Raw genomic sequence first — 12167 nt, forward strand, 5'->3', positions numbered from 1 at the left:
CTATGGTGAATTTGTTTGAAGTGTCAAAGTTTGGAGAAGAAGACGCTCGCTTCTCAGGGTGAGTGAATTTATAATAATCACTTTTAAATAATGATAATAATACTTTTTGTTAGTATGCAAATGTATGTATATATGTATGTATATTGTATATGTTACAATCTTCTCAGTCATTATTAATTAGTACAGAGCATTAGTACATGTCCATCTCTCTCTCTCTCTTTCACACACACAGCATCATCATTATCATCATCACATAATATTGAGATACCTATTCACATTGAGCGTCAGCGAATTTTGGCAACTCTCTTTGACTAATTATAAAAAAATAAATGTTTCATCTTCAGCTCGGCATCATTCACAGCTTCTGAAGCAGCACCAGCAGTACGAACACACACACACATTCAAAACTACAATGCATATTGCAAAATAAAGGCCATATCACCAATGCACATATACATATATATATATATACATATAGAAATCAAGTTCAAACATTGCATACATCACAATATTCTAGAGACAGAGAGAGAGAGAATAAAAAAAAGATACATTTTTGTTTTGTTTTAAATATACATCATGTATGTATGTGTATATATATATATAATTGCAGTATGTAAAATAAAAATATAATTTAATTTAAGAGGATATTTGTTCTACGCTTTTGATGCATATTCTCTGTTCGCTTCTACTATACATATTAATGAGAGAATTTATAAAAAAAAAGAAAAACAAAATAATAATATATGTATATATATTATATAACGACGAATCATATACAAAATTACTAGATTATTTCATCTCATTCTTCATTCTTCAATGTGTGTTACACGTTGTTGTTTTTATATTATTATTATTATTTCAATAGTTGTAGTAGTAGTAAGAATTATTTTCCTAGCTAAGAGCAAAATTAAATATAATCGAAAGTAAATAATAGCAATAATATTAATTATTATAATAACTTTGACAATGATTTTCGTTTTCCTCATTCATGTATGTACATAGTTGTGTTCTATCTATCTACCTATCAATTACTCTATATATATATATCGGCATGTATGCATGCATGCAATTGTTCGTTGCTAGGGCTTTGTTTTGTTTATTTTAAACGGGCGGGTGGCTGGATAACTTGCGTTACACACGATACATCGAAAGCAGCGAACGTTTTTCTTCTTTTTTTTTGTTTCCATTTTGTTTGCTAGCACACTCGCACACTTGATTTATCAATTGCGTTACAATATTGACGATGATGATTATTATAATTATAAGTTGTTATTACAAATATAGATGTTGACTGTTAATATAAATGTAATTTAATGTATGTATATATATATATTATTGGGAGATAAAAAGTAAAACTTTGAAGCTTCCTTCCTTCCTTTGCGCGAACCATTAAATATATATGTATATTCGTTTATTATTCACTGTTTGTTATATATATTTTTTCTTATATTTATTTATTTTTTTCAGTTCCGGTTTGCGCGTGCACACACACACTTCCGTTCGTTCGTTCGTTGTCGCACTTGTTTAGGTGTTGAAGATGGTGATGCCGATGTAGGAGGTGGGCACGAAACCTTCTTCGGCGCTGTTCATCCGTCGGACGCGCGTCCAACCGTCTCCCTGATCGGACTCGATGAGATGCAGCTCCTCGTTCTCCGCCATTGGTATGCTTCCTTCGCTCGTGGCTGAAAGAACGATTACTAGTTACTATTTTCTTCATTATACAATTGTTTGTTTCGTTTGTTTGCAGAGGAGAGGGTACTGTACCTTCGAAGGGATAGATGGCCTTGCAGACGCCGAGCGGTTGGTATTCTACGCTGTAGATGTCGTCGTAGAACTCGCTGCCGGCGGTGCCGTCGTACTGATCGTGGTCGGGGTCGTGGGGGTCCTGCTCGTGATCCTGGTCAGAGTCGGCGCCGGGCAGGGACGTGTGCGAGGTGCCGAGACCGCTCTCCGGGCTATTTGAACAACTGCGGTTAACAATCCAGCAGAGGCAGAGATGTAAAGAGGCAGGCAGGTATGAGACGACAGACAGAAGACAGATCACTCTTTTAAGCCGACCACTCCACACTTGCAACAACAACAACAACAACAACAACAACTTGCCAAGTTTTGTTTGTGTGCGTGCAGTCGACTAAACAATACTAATACTTGATTATATATCAATCCCATGGCCAATAATGTTAGCTATGGGACGACAGATATAATAATCATATATTATATTTCTCAATCATACGCTTGTGGCCACGATTCGAATGTTCAAAAAACATATAAATGAATGATGTATGGTTGTGCGGAATTAATATAAATGCAACGATGACTACTACTAAATGAGTTGTTGCAGACTGCTGTTTTGAACTTACCCGTGATTGAGCTGCGGGGTTCCGGGCGCGGACGGCTGCTTGTTGTGGTTGAGCGTGGGGTTCGTGACGCTGCTGTCGCTCGCCGATCTGCTCAGAGATTCCTCCTCGGCCGCGCTTCCCGCCGAATGTCGATGATGATGGTGCAGGTGGTTGTTGCGGGATCCGTTCTCAGATCTCGGCGAGTTCGTCTGCGAGTTGTTCAGCTGCTGCGTCGATCGCTGCGCTTCCTCCAGATACCCGAGGAAGCGCTTCTGCTCGGCCTGAAGCTTCTCCAACTTGTGGCTGCTCTCGTTCAGCTGACCTGCACATACCATAGATTAATAATTCAGTTTATAACTAATAATCGTTAGAGTACCTTCGATGGTCATGGGGTCGCCCAACGCCGGGTTATCCTCGTAAACGCCCTTCATCTTCATCAGACCGTCGCGCGCCGCCGATTCGCTCTTCACCTTCGCCTGCAATTCCTCGACGCGCACCCGCAGCTTCTTCAGCCTCTGGTTGGGCGGCAGCTCGCTGTAGTCGTCCTTACCATCGGCAACGGCGGCGTACTAAAAACAATTCGCAAGAAACTTTTAAAAAATAGCCGCGATTATGACGCAGACACACACACACAAGTAAAGTAAAACCTATGCCACGAGAAGCGAGTAAGAGTATCGAAGGACATACCTTGATTGCCATACACATTTCTGTAAGCTTCTGAATGCATGGAAACATAAAAAAATACAGAAAGCCGATTAGAGAGGCAAGACGCGCATGCATGCACAGAACGACGTAACATCAACATATCTAAACATAATGTAAGATGTTGTCTTTCCTGTTATATTTGCGTCAGTCACAAAAACAGATGTTAATTGAAAATTACCAAAAAGCCTAATCTAATCTAATGTTGTTAGTATTTGCAAACATGCCAACTAATTAATTAAGAAGTAACTAAAATTGATTAGTCTACACAGCTAGATACTTTATAATCGATTACTTACTAGGAGGAAATATTTTGACATTTTGAATAGTGTATATGTAAATGTATTAAGTGTTTGTGTTTTGTTTGTTGTGGTGTATCGAATCCCAGAACCAAAGGGGTAGAGTGAGAAGAGCGAAAGGAGAAAATGAAAAAAAAAAAATTAAATCATAAATACAAATATTAGAGGGGTGCGAGTGGTGTGATGCGATGAGAATACGAGTAAATACTATAAAACAAAAATACTATTTATATCTATACTGATTATTACGCGAAAAATTCAATTTTGCAAGATTCACCCTGTATTATATTGCATTATACAGAGTGAATGAATACGCTTTACGCTTTACGCCAACCAAACCACCAACCAAAATAACGTTAAAATGTGTGTGCAAAATAATCTAACGCATCTAACGCATAATACTAACCCCTTTACTGGTGAAGATGTGAAAGAGGCCCGTCCTCTTTTTCAATCCTTTCCCTGACATCGTGCCCTTCATCGTCAAACCACCGGAGCGCGGTTTCGCCTCCGCCTGTATACTGTTAATCATCGGCGTGCTTCCGCCGCTGTCACTTCCGCCCTTGGAAAGATCCTCGAAGGGGAAATCCTCGGGCGGACAGAAACCACTCTTGTATCGTTCGATGACCAGCAGCGTGTCCTGCAAAATACCAAAAGAAAGATCAGTACAATCAGTACAATACATCCATATCAAGTATGGAGGAGATTGCGATCAATCGATCAATTACTTCTTTTTCGTTAATCATGTTGCCCGCTCTGACGATGCCGTCCAGGCACGAGTTGATGATGGGAAAGACGTTGCGTTCGATCTCCGCCGAACTGTTGATGAAGTTCTTTATGTTCTTGATGCGCTTCTCGTCGAGGTCCTGCAGCTGCCGGAATACGTCGGGCAGACCGGACCGGTAGTGCTGTCGTTGCATCTCGTTGGTGCGTTGCAGCTGATCCGCGTAGTCGTTCTTTGCCGTCTCGCAAATTTGCGACTTCATCGTCATGTTCACCCTCTGTTTGTCCACCTGGTTCGTCCGACCAACGAACAAATAATTCAGTTTAATAATTATAAGTCGTATTGTTTCGAAATGTTGTACTGTACCTCCGCCCTGGACAGGTTGTAATCGGCGTCCGCCTTTTGGAAGTTGTCCACCGCTTTCTCCGCCTCTTTGAACGCCTTCTCGTACGCTTTCTTCGATCTGCCCATCACGTCGACCTGATTGTGCAGGTTCTGCTGCAGCTTCGCACCCTCCAGAAGATGCTTCTTACGGTCCTCCCGATTGATCTTGATGAGGGCGTTCAGCTCTTTCAATACATTCGATTGCATGTTCTCTGCTACCAGCTCCCTTTGTCCGGCCAGATCGTTCGTCTCGTTCATCACCATCTTGAACGCTTTGAAATAACTGAATCTGAAACACACACACACACACCACGTCACAATCATCATCATCAATATCAATATCACGAAAGAAAAGTCTTTTTGCTGTCGTTTTTCAGGCGTCGGTTAGAAAGAAGGCTGCGCGCGGCAAGGTCGTCTCTGCCTTTCACCATAGCCGCAGCAGCAGCAGCAACAGCGGCAGCCTCCTTCTGCATCGTGAAGTGAACATTCCGGGGAAAACGTACATACGTACGTACGATACGCATGAAACGTCGTCAGTTCAGGTGAAAAATGCTCTTGGTATGCGCCGCCGCCGCCGCCGCTTCGTTCATTCGTTCTTTCGCTCCTCGAGAGTCGCGTGATTCATAAAAGCAGGCACAAACGAAGAAAGACCAGCAGCATATACAACCGCCGCGATCGCCTTTACTGTGTACTGAGACTACTACCCACAACCGACCATTGCATATGGGCATTGCAACAACAACAACAACAAAAAAGAGAAATCCGCGCTGCTGCTGCCCAGTAGAAAATCGAGTCGATAAATAATTATAGCTCCTATTAAGAAAGACGCGATTTTCTCATTTACTAAATTATCAATCATTATATTATAAATTAGATTCTTCCTCCTCCTCCTCCGCAATCTTCGTTACGTGCAACACTTTCCACGTAACAATTACATTAAACTTTTGAACAATCATCGCTTTTCTTATCATCACTTTTATCATCGTTCTTGTTAAACAAATTTACATTATTACCAATTTGTACAATGCGACATTCTTTCAATACAAAGCAATATCAACAACACCAAATAAAAGAAAAACAAACAATGCTGCTGATGATACGACATTTCAATTAAGACTGAATGTTTTTCATCATTTGTTGCATTAACTTTTTAAAAGCTTTACAAACCGCGAAACAAATGCAATTAGAGAAACACGAAGTCGGAGAGGAGAGGAGAAGTAAAACGGGGAAGAAAAAGCAGACTCACAGTCGTCGTCTGGGGATTGATTTCATTGTTATTATTAAACCATCGAAAACTTTTCAATTACCACAACGTACTTTAACGGACATATAAATAGATATATGTAGGAGTGCCATCGTAAATTACTATTTGCAATTAGTTTTGCGTTTTTGTTAATCAATCGGCGATGATTGAACTAAATTGAAATTTCATTTGCGTTTTTAAAATGAACATTATTATTGTTAAAGCTAAACGTACACGCGATAACATAATGTGTAACGTAACGTTTCCATAATTTTGATTAATTAGATTGAAATGTGAAGTACAAAGAAAACTGTTTCGTAATTTCAGTTGCATTTCCGTTGAGCACGCGATGCGTTTTATAAAATCTATGTTATTTATATGTGTGTGTGTGTGTGTAGCAAAAAAATCTAGCAGTAGAATGTTAAATTTGCGTTCTAATGCAAATTGCAATTTAAAAATAATAAAAACGCAAACAAAGCAATTAACTCTCGACTGTCTGTCTGTATGTCTGTCCCAACGACCGACCAATCGACCAACCAACCAACCACTTTGTTGTAAAGTAACGACAAAACATCCACACCAATTCGGTTTTCAAACAACAAGTTCAATGTCGTTCGTTTAGATGTTATTTTTAAATCGAAAAATCGTCAAACAATTAACGTTATCAAGTAATTACATCAAAGGATTTGCATTATACTTCTTACTCGTAAAGTAATGCGCAGAATAAAGAAAAAGAAGAAGCAAAACATTTGAAAAATGAAATCTTTATCTTATTACGGACGAAGTTGAGTCACAAACATTCCGCAAACATTGAATTGTTATTTTTGCGGAAAGATTTTTGAATCTGTGTGTGAATCACGATCATTATTATTAATATAATATAATGTTATTATTAATTATTTTCTTCTTCCTTTCTAAAATTAAACTTTGTGGTTTTCCTAATACGAAGGAATTCTCCTACGTGACTTTTCGAGTGTTTAACAAACACATTGCGAGATAACGCAATCTTTTTGTTTGCTACGTTGCTACGAAACGTAATCGGGATGGAAAAACAACGATTGGCGTTCGTCAAATATTGTTGTGTTTGCTCGTCGTCATTGGTAACAATTAGTTGTTTGATGAGACAAACGAAAGATTCGATTTTATTTGTTGGTTGCTGGGGAAAAAAACAAAGCGAACGATATGAAATCAAATGTTGGACAAATACAAATATCTAAATCACTTGTGTTTTTGGGGGCACACAGAGTAACAATAACAGTAGCATAAAAGGGACGTGACCAGCCCGAATTTGCATCAGTCCTCCATCGGTTTCTTCCATCGTTCGATTTGTTGCTGGTTACCATAAGTAGCAGTGCTGTAGACGGATGTTTCTGAGCTCCTTCTCGGTACTACTACTTTATGCAACCAACAAGCAAATATCATCAAAGAATCGTTTTGTTGTTGTTGTGCTTCTTCGAGAGTAGTGTTTTCGAGTTATCATCCTTTTTCGCCACGTATGTCTTTGCGCTAAGTAGTTGATGCCGTAGGTGTTGAACCTGTCCGAACCACCACGGTTCAACTGCTTTGCACAAAGATGCACTCGTTGATTTCTGCTGGTCAAGTAATTCTCTTCTCTTCTCTTCAGTATTCGTTCGATTGCTCCAAGTAGTGAAGCCTGCAGTGTGTATGTATTTGCTTGCCGCAAGTGGAGGAGACGAAGAAGTCTTATTTTCGATATCCTCCAACTTTTTCACACTCTGGTTACACTGCTCAAAGCAACCGTTCACGACTTTCATCACAAAAACGACGGCAGTTGTTTTAAGTATTACAGCCTGAAGTGTTGAATTATAAGCAGCAAACACACTTTGGAGCTGCACTACTTGAAATAAATGTCGTCCATGCCATGTCTTCTCCTCGACGATGGATCAACTTTGCACATTTTCAATGTTTCCATGACAATTGTTGTTATTCGTAATAATAAAATAATTTAAAAATAAATCCGTCTGGCTTTGGGTGACTCAAACTCGCGCTCGTCCTTTGTTTTCATTGATACCCGCTGCTGCTCAGTGGATGTGCTGACGATATGATAACGAAACGAAACGCTTTTCCACTTTACTCCTCTCCTCACCAGAAAATGAAAAAAAAATCATGACTCAAATGCAATTGATATAAAAACCGAATCAATTGCATCAATGATAATGATAATGGTAAACCGCAACCCAAGAACCGCGTAAATGAAACAAAACTGGCAAATTGTGAAGTTTGCGAATAAAATTGTTGTCAAGTTGAATGGTGAAAATTGCGGTAGTAATCTAATCTAAATTAGGTTTTGATTGACGCTAATTGCGAAGGGTCATTAATTGCATAAACACCATCAAAAGGAAACTCAACACTCACGTCCTCCTCAAATTAGGTAATGAGAGAAGAGCAGTTTCCGTCAGTTTCTGCAGGCAGTTCGAATTTATGTGTTGCGAACAGCTTTGAAGTATTAACAAAATAGAAAAGGAAGTTTTCTTGTTCGCTTGCTCCATTGTTTCAAGTGGTCTGTGTAATGTAATGTTGCCTTGAACAATTTTTTTTAAATTTTATTTTACTGGAAACACGCAAAGTGTACCAAGGTTCTGTTCTTATTATAATAGTGCCGACGTCGCGATTTACATCTTGGGTATTTTTTTGTTGTCGTTGTTGTTGTTGTATATTGCATATAGATTTTACACTCACTGGTTTTCCTCCTCATCCTTTTTCCTGGGTTGGTACGTCTTTGCCAGTCGTCTGCAACAGAAGCATTGAAAACATTAGAGATAAGATGAAAAGAGATTTAAGAGATTTATCCGATTCGTTGCAAACGAAAAGCAATTTGAGCTCTGCACATTTTTACGACATATCGCCACAATCTCGGATTAAGATTGAAAGATTTAAAGAGAGAAAAACTATTGTTGTTATTATTATCTATAAACGGTAATCCCATCTCGTTTCATTGTTCATTTATTCAAAAGAACGCAATTAATCGCAATAGCCGTTAAGCTTCTATGCAAGTGTCATCATCAGCTGATTACCGTCAATTACCGTATTCGTATCATCATCATCATCGACAGCTGATAACTGCCAAATCGATTGATATTAAACGCATGTACGAATTTGTCGTGCGATGACAGTTTTCGAACGCGAATTGTTAATCCTGCTAGCTAATGATAGGTGAAACGAATCTACGAGACGAGACGATGCGGATGATGATGACTAAGACGGTGCTACGAATCGCAGGAAAAGCGTCATCGCAAAATCACCAGAGAAGTCTCTCTCTCTCACTATGTGTGACTAATTGCGTAAACGAATCGGAAATCACAGACAAACACACACTGTTTGTTTGCCTTTTCTTTTTTTTCTTTCTACATAATATAATTTTCATTCGCGAAACGAGAGCACCGCAACCTTCGACTGACTTAATCTGTTCTAGGATTTTTCTCGCAACACGTGTGCCGCAGATTAATCCGAAATATTAAGTAGGCGATGAAACTAAATAATTTGCAAATGTCAGAGATTTGTTTGAAATTGGGTTTATTTATTATTATTCTTTCGTCGGGAGCGACCTTGAGGCCTCCTCTTCACCGACGCCGCCTACGTCTTCGAAAAGCGAAAACAAAAAGAGGACGAGGAGACGGTTTCTTTTCTTTTTTTCATTTGGGTTGTTGTTGCGTTGCCGGTGTTACGGAAATAGAGTTGCGGGAGGTGAAGGGAGAAAACGGCTGAGATTGCAGCAGGAAGGAGGAAGGAAGGAAGGAAAAAAAAGAGCGTGCGCTTGTAATAAATATGAAAGAAGAAGAAGAAAAGGTTGGATCGGACGGAACGGAACGGGCTGAGCGGAGCGGAATTTTTCGAAAATAAAAAAAAAGTGGCCGCAAATCGCGTTGCATATATTTAGTTGGCGTGGAGGGGAAGGATGAACAACCTCGAAGAGCGCTGGAAACAGATATAAAAACGGAATATTCAAGGTTCTTTTGGCCTTTTCGGTTTATGCGTGTGTGCGTGCGTGGTGTATGATGCTCTTTTCTCGCAAGAAAAAGTTATCCGTTCTCAACAGGTTTTTGGTTGAGATTCATAACGAGAGAGAGAGAGAGAGAGAAGGGGATTTCTGATTGAGACGAAAATGGTTTCGCGTTACCGAATTGGGATACGGAAAGGTTGAGATTGATTCGCGGTAAAGATCGCGCACGCACTTAAAGAAGGAAATAATCTTCCAAAGCTGAACGTTAATTTTCTGGGAGGCGGCTTGCGTCACCATCGCAGCTGATGATGATGATGATGTCGTGTTACTCGTCGTCGTCCCCCTTTCATATTAGATTGATGTTTGACGCGATGATTATCACTATGATGACCCACGCACAATATCTTTGTCGCGGTCGTCTTTGCTTTTTCACATATCAAAATAGAAGTTTTTCATTTATTTACCTGAGTTTGTTGGCGTATTCCGTTTCGATGGTCGCCCGATCTCTGATGAAATGTCCGAACCTCTCGAGGAATTCGATACCCTTCAGCGTGTGCGTCGCCAAATTGTCGTACTGGTCCTGAAATTAGACAAATGGAAATTCAATGTAATACAAAGAGTGTTTCCGAAACGTCGAGATGATGATGATGATAGACATCGAAATCCCAAACATTTTAGTGCAGTCATTCAACTTTATCAATTCATTTGTATATTTTGCTTTTGCATTCTAGAAATACTCTTTAACGTGGAGGTAAAATCGTTGCACAGTTTGGGAACTCCTGCTCTAAACGCTCTATATCAAATAATAAAAGATACATCTCATATACCCGCATCATCCACCACACAAAAAAAATAATCAAACATTCCGTGCATTCATCAACTGTTTATTGTGTTTGTTTTGTTTATTGTAATTGTTGCATTCCACTGAAGCGTTGAAGCTCCCCCCCCCCGCACCCGTTCGCTCCGCATTCATCCTCTTCTTGACCTGACCTCCTGTCCTGTCCTGACTGACGACCATACCATCTCGGCAACGGCGGCAATTAGTCGCAACTCGTAATAAATTTCTGAACGACCCGGGAATGCAGCGGACACACACACACACATATGGCACCGAGAGAGAGCCGCACAAGAAGCACAGTTACACACACACACACCTCATCATACACGTTTCCGGTTTTGTTTTTTTTTCTTTTTCTTAATCGTTTTCTCCTCATTTCCAAATCCAATTTACCACAATTGCTTTTCGCTTGTTTCTGCCAACTAAGCTATCATCTCCTTTTGACAAAACACAATCGATCGCAGATCACACTTGATTTTTTCGAAAGTCGCACGTGCCCGTCTCTATTCTAAACTAAAAACACCTTTTCTCTCTCTCTGTCTCTCTCCTTTTTGTTTTACCAACTTTCAACGGTATATATGTTAATTTGTTCCAGACTCGAAAAACTTGAATCTAACGATGTGATTAATTTTACTTAAAATGTCCAAATTATTATTAGATTTTCGAATTTCTGTTATCGGAAATCATAATTTCATACGGTAATGTTTTTCTCAATTAATTCCTAATTAGCGAAAGGTAAAAATTTGAATTTATCGAAGTCAGCCAGCTGTTTACATTTCAAATCAAGCATAGTTAATTTCACAGAGCGAGAGAGTTCAAGGTGAGAGAACTCCGAATCTTTAAATTGAATTATTTCTGTTAATCTAAAATACATCTTGTCTTGTTTCCTTGATCAGTGTGTGTGAGAGAGAGAGAGAGAGAGAGGAAGAGAAGAAAAAAAACAATGTGGAGAAAAGAAACGAGTTTTGCAAAGATTTCGCGAAAGCTGCGATTTTCTTCTCTATTTTTTTTCCCTGCATTTATTGTTGTTGTTACCTTGTGAACGTGCAATAGCGCAATTAGCTTCAGTTGCGAGCAACTTTCGAAGGATAACAATTTAGAATTTTTATATATGTATAGAGAATGGTGTAATAGAGCACGGAAATTAATCAATTTCGCGTAGCAATTAAAACGGAAACGTTAAAAGTATTCCAGTTGAATCCAATCAAATCCAATTGGAATATGCGCGAGATTTAATCCAGTTAATGAGGCGCTTAAACTGTGCCGTGAAATTAAATTATTATTTCCATGGTAACGGGATTAACGAATCTGTTGTTGAATACGCATAGCGACGAGTTGTAATCCACCCCCCCAGGTTTCGACACAAATTAAGGGCCGCAGATTGACATTTAAGAAAGGTTAAGAGACTGTTTGGCACGCGTCGATTTCTTTTTGGTTTGCGTACAACAAAAAAAAAATCGGTCAGGTCAAGTGGTGTGTGTGTGCGTGCGTGCGTGCTGTATGCGTTCTGCGAAGCATCAAAAAGATCCGAAAATAGAGTACCGAAACGACGGGCATGGCAGGGCAGAAGGAGAAGTAGAAGGATGAGATCGAAAATTGTATGGGGGTCTAATAATACCGGTAAACACGTCGTTTTACCGGCGTCGCGGTTCAACATGAACGCACGCGATCCCAAAAATA

The 12167-nt window shown here is 39.5% G+C and overlaps 1 protein-coding gene across 1 annotated transcript; it reads right to left on the reverse strand.

Moving 5' to 3' along the window:
• Positions 1-1449: 1449 nt before the first annotated feature.
• LOC108566893 (formin-binding protein 1-like) lies at positions 1450-10145 on the reverse strand. The gene is made up of 10 exons (XM_017927009.1): positions 10114-10145; positions 8389-8439; positions 4428-4734; positions 4066-4350; positions 3747-3977; positions 3027-3056; positions 2716-2908; positions 2361-2661; positions 1765-1955; positions 1450-1682 (listed from the first exon to the last, which is right to left on the reverse strand). Exons 3-10 carry the CDS (start codon positions 4707-4709, stop codon positions 1525-1527), a joined length of 1671 nt encoding a protein of 556 aa, XP_017782498.1. The 5' UTR covers positions 4710-4734; positions 8389-8439; positions 10114-10145; the 3' UTR covers positions 1450-1524.
• Positions 10146-12167: the final 2022 nt, after the last annotated feature.

Source organism: Nicrophorus vespilloides, unplaced genomic scaffold (genome assembly GCF_001412225.1).
Source record: "Nicrophorus vespilloides isolate i.1.1-1 unplaced genomic scaffold, Nicve_v1.0, whole genome shotgun sequence".
Lineage (NCBI taxonomy): Eukaryota > Metazoa > Arthropoda > Insecta > Coleoptera > Silphidae > Nicrophorus > Nicrophorus vespilloides.

What these genes read in the sequence shown, in the direction of transcription:
- LOC108566893 (XM_017927009.1), bottom strand. Translation starts at nt 4,709, where the DNA reads ATGGTGATGAACGAGACGAACGATCTGGCCGGACAAAGGGAGCTGGTA. An exon ending in ACATGATTAACGAAAAAGAA is followed by an intron (nt 3,978 to 4,065) that starts GTAATTGATCGA and finishes GGTATTTTGCAG; the next exon opens with GACACGCTGCTGGTCATCGA. An exon ending in CGACCCCATGACCATCGAAG is followed by an intron (nt 2,662 to 2,715) that starts GTACTCTAACGA and finishes TGGTATGTGCAG; the next exon opens with GTCAGCTGAACGAGAGCAGC.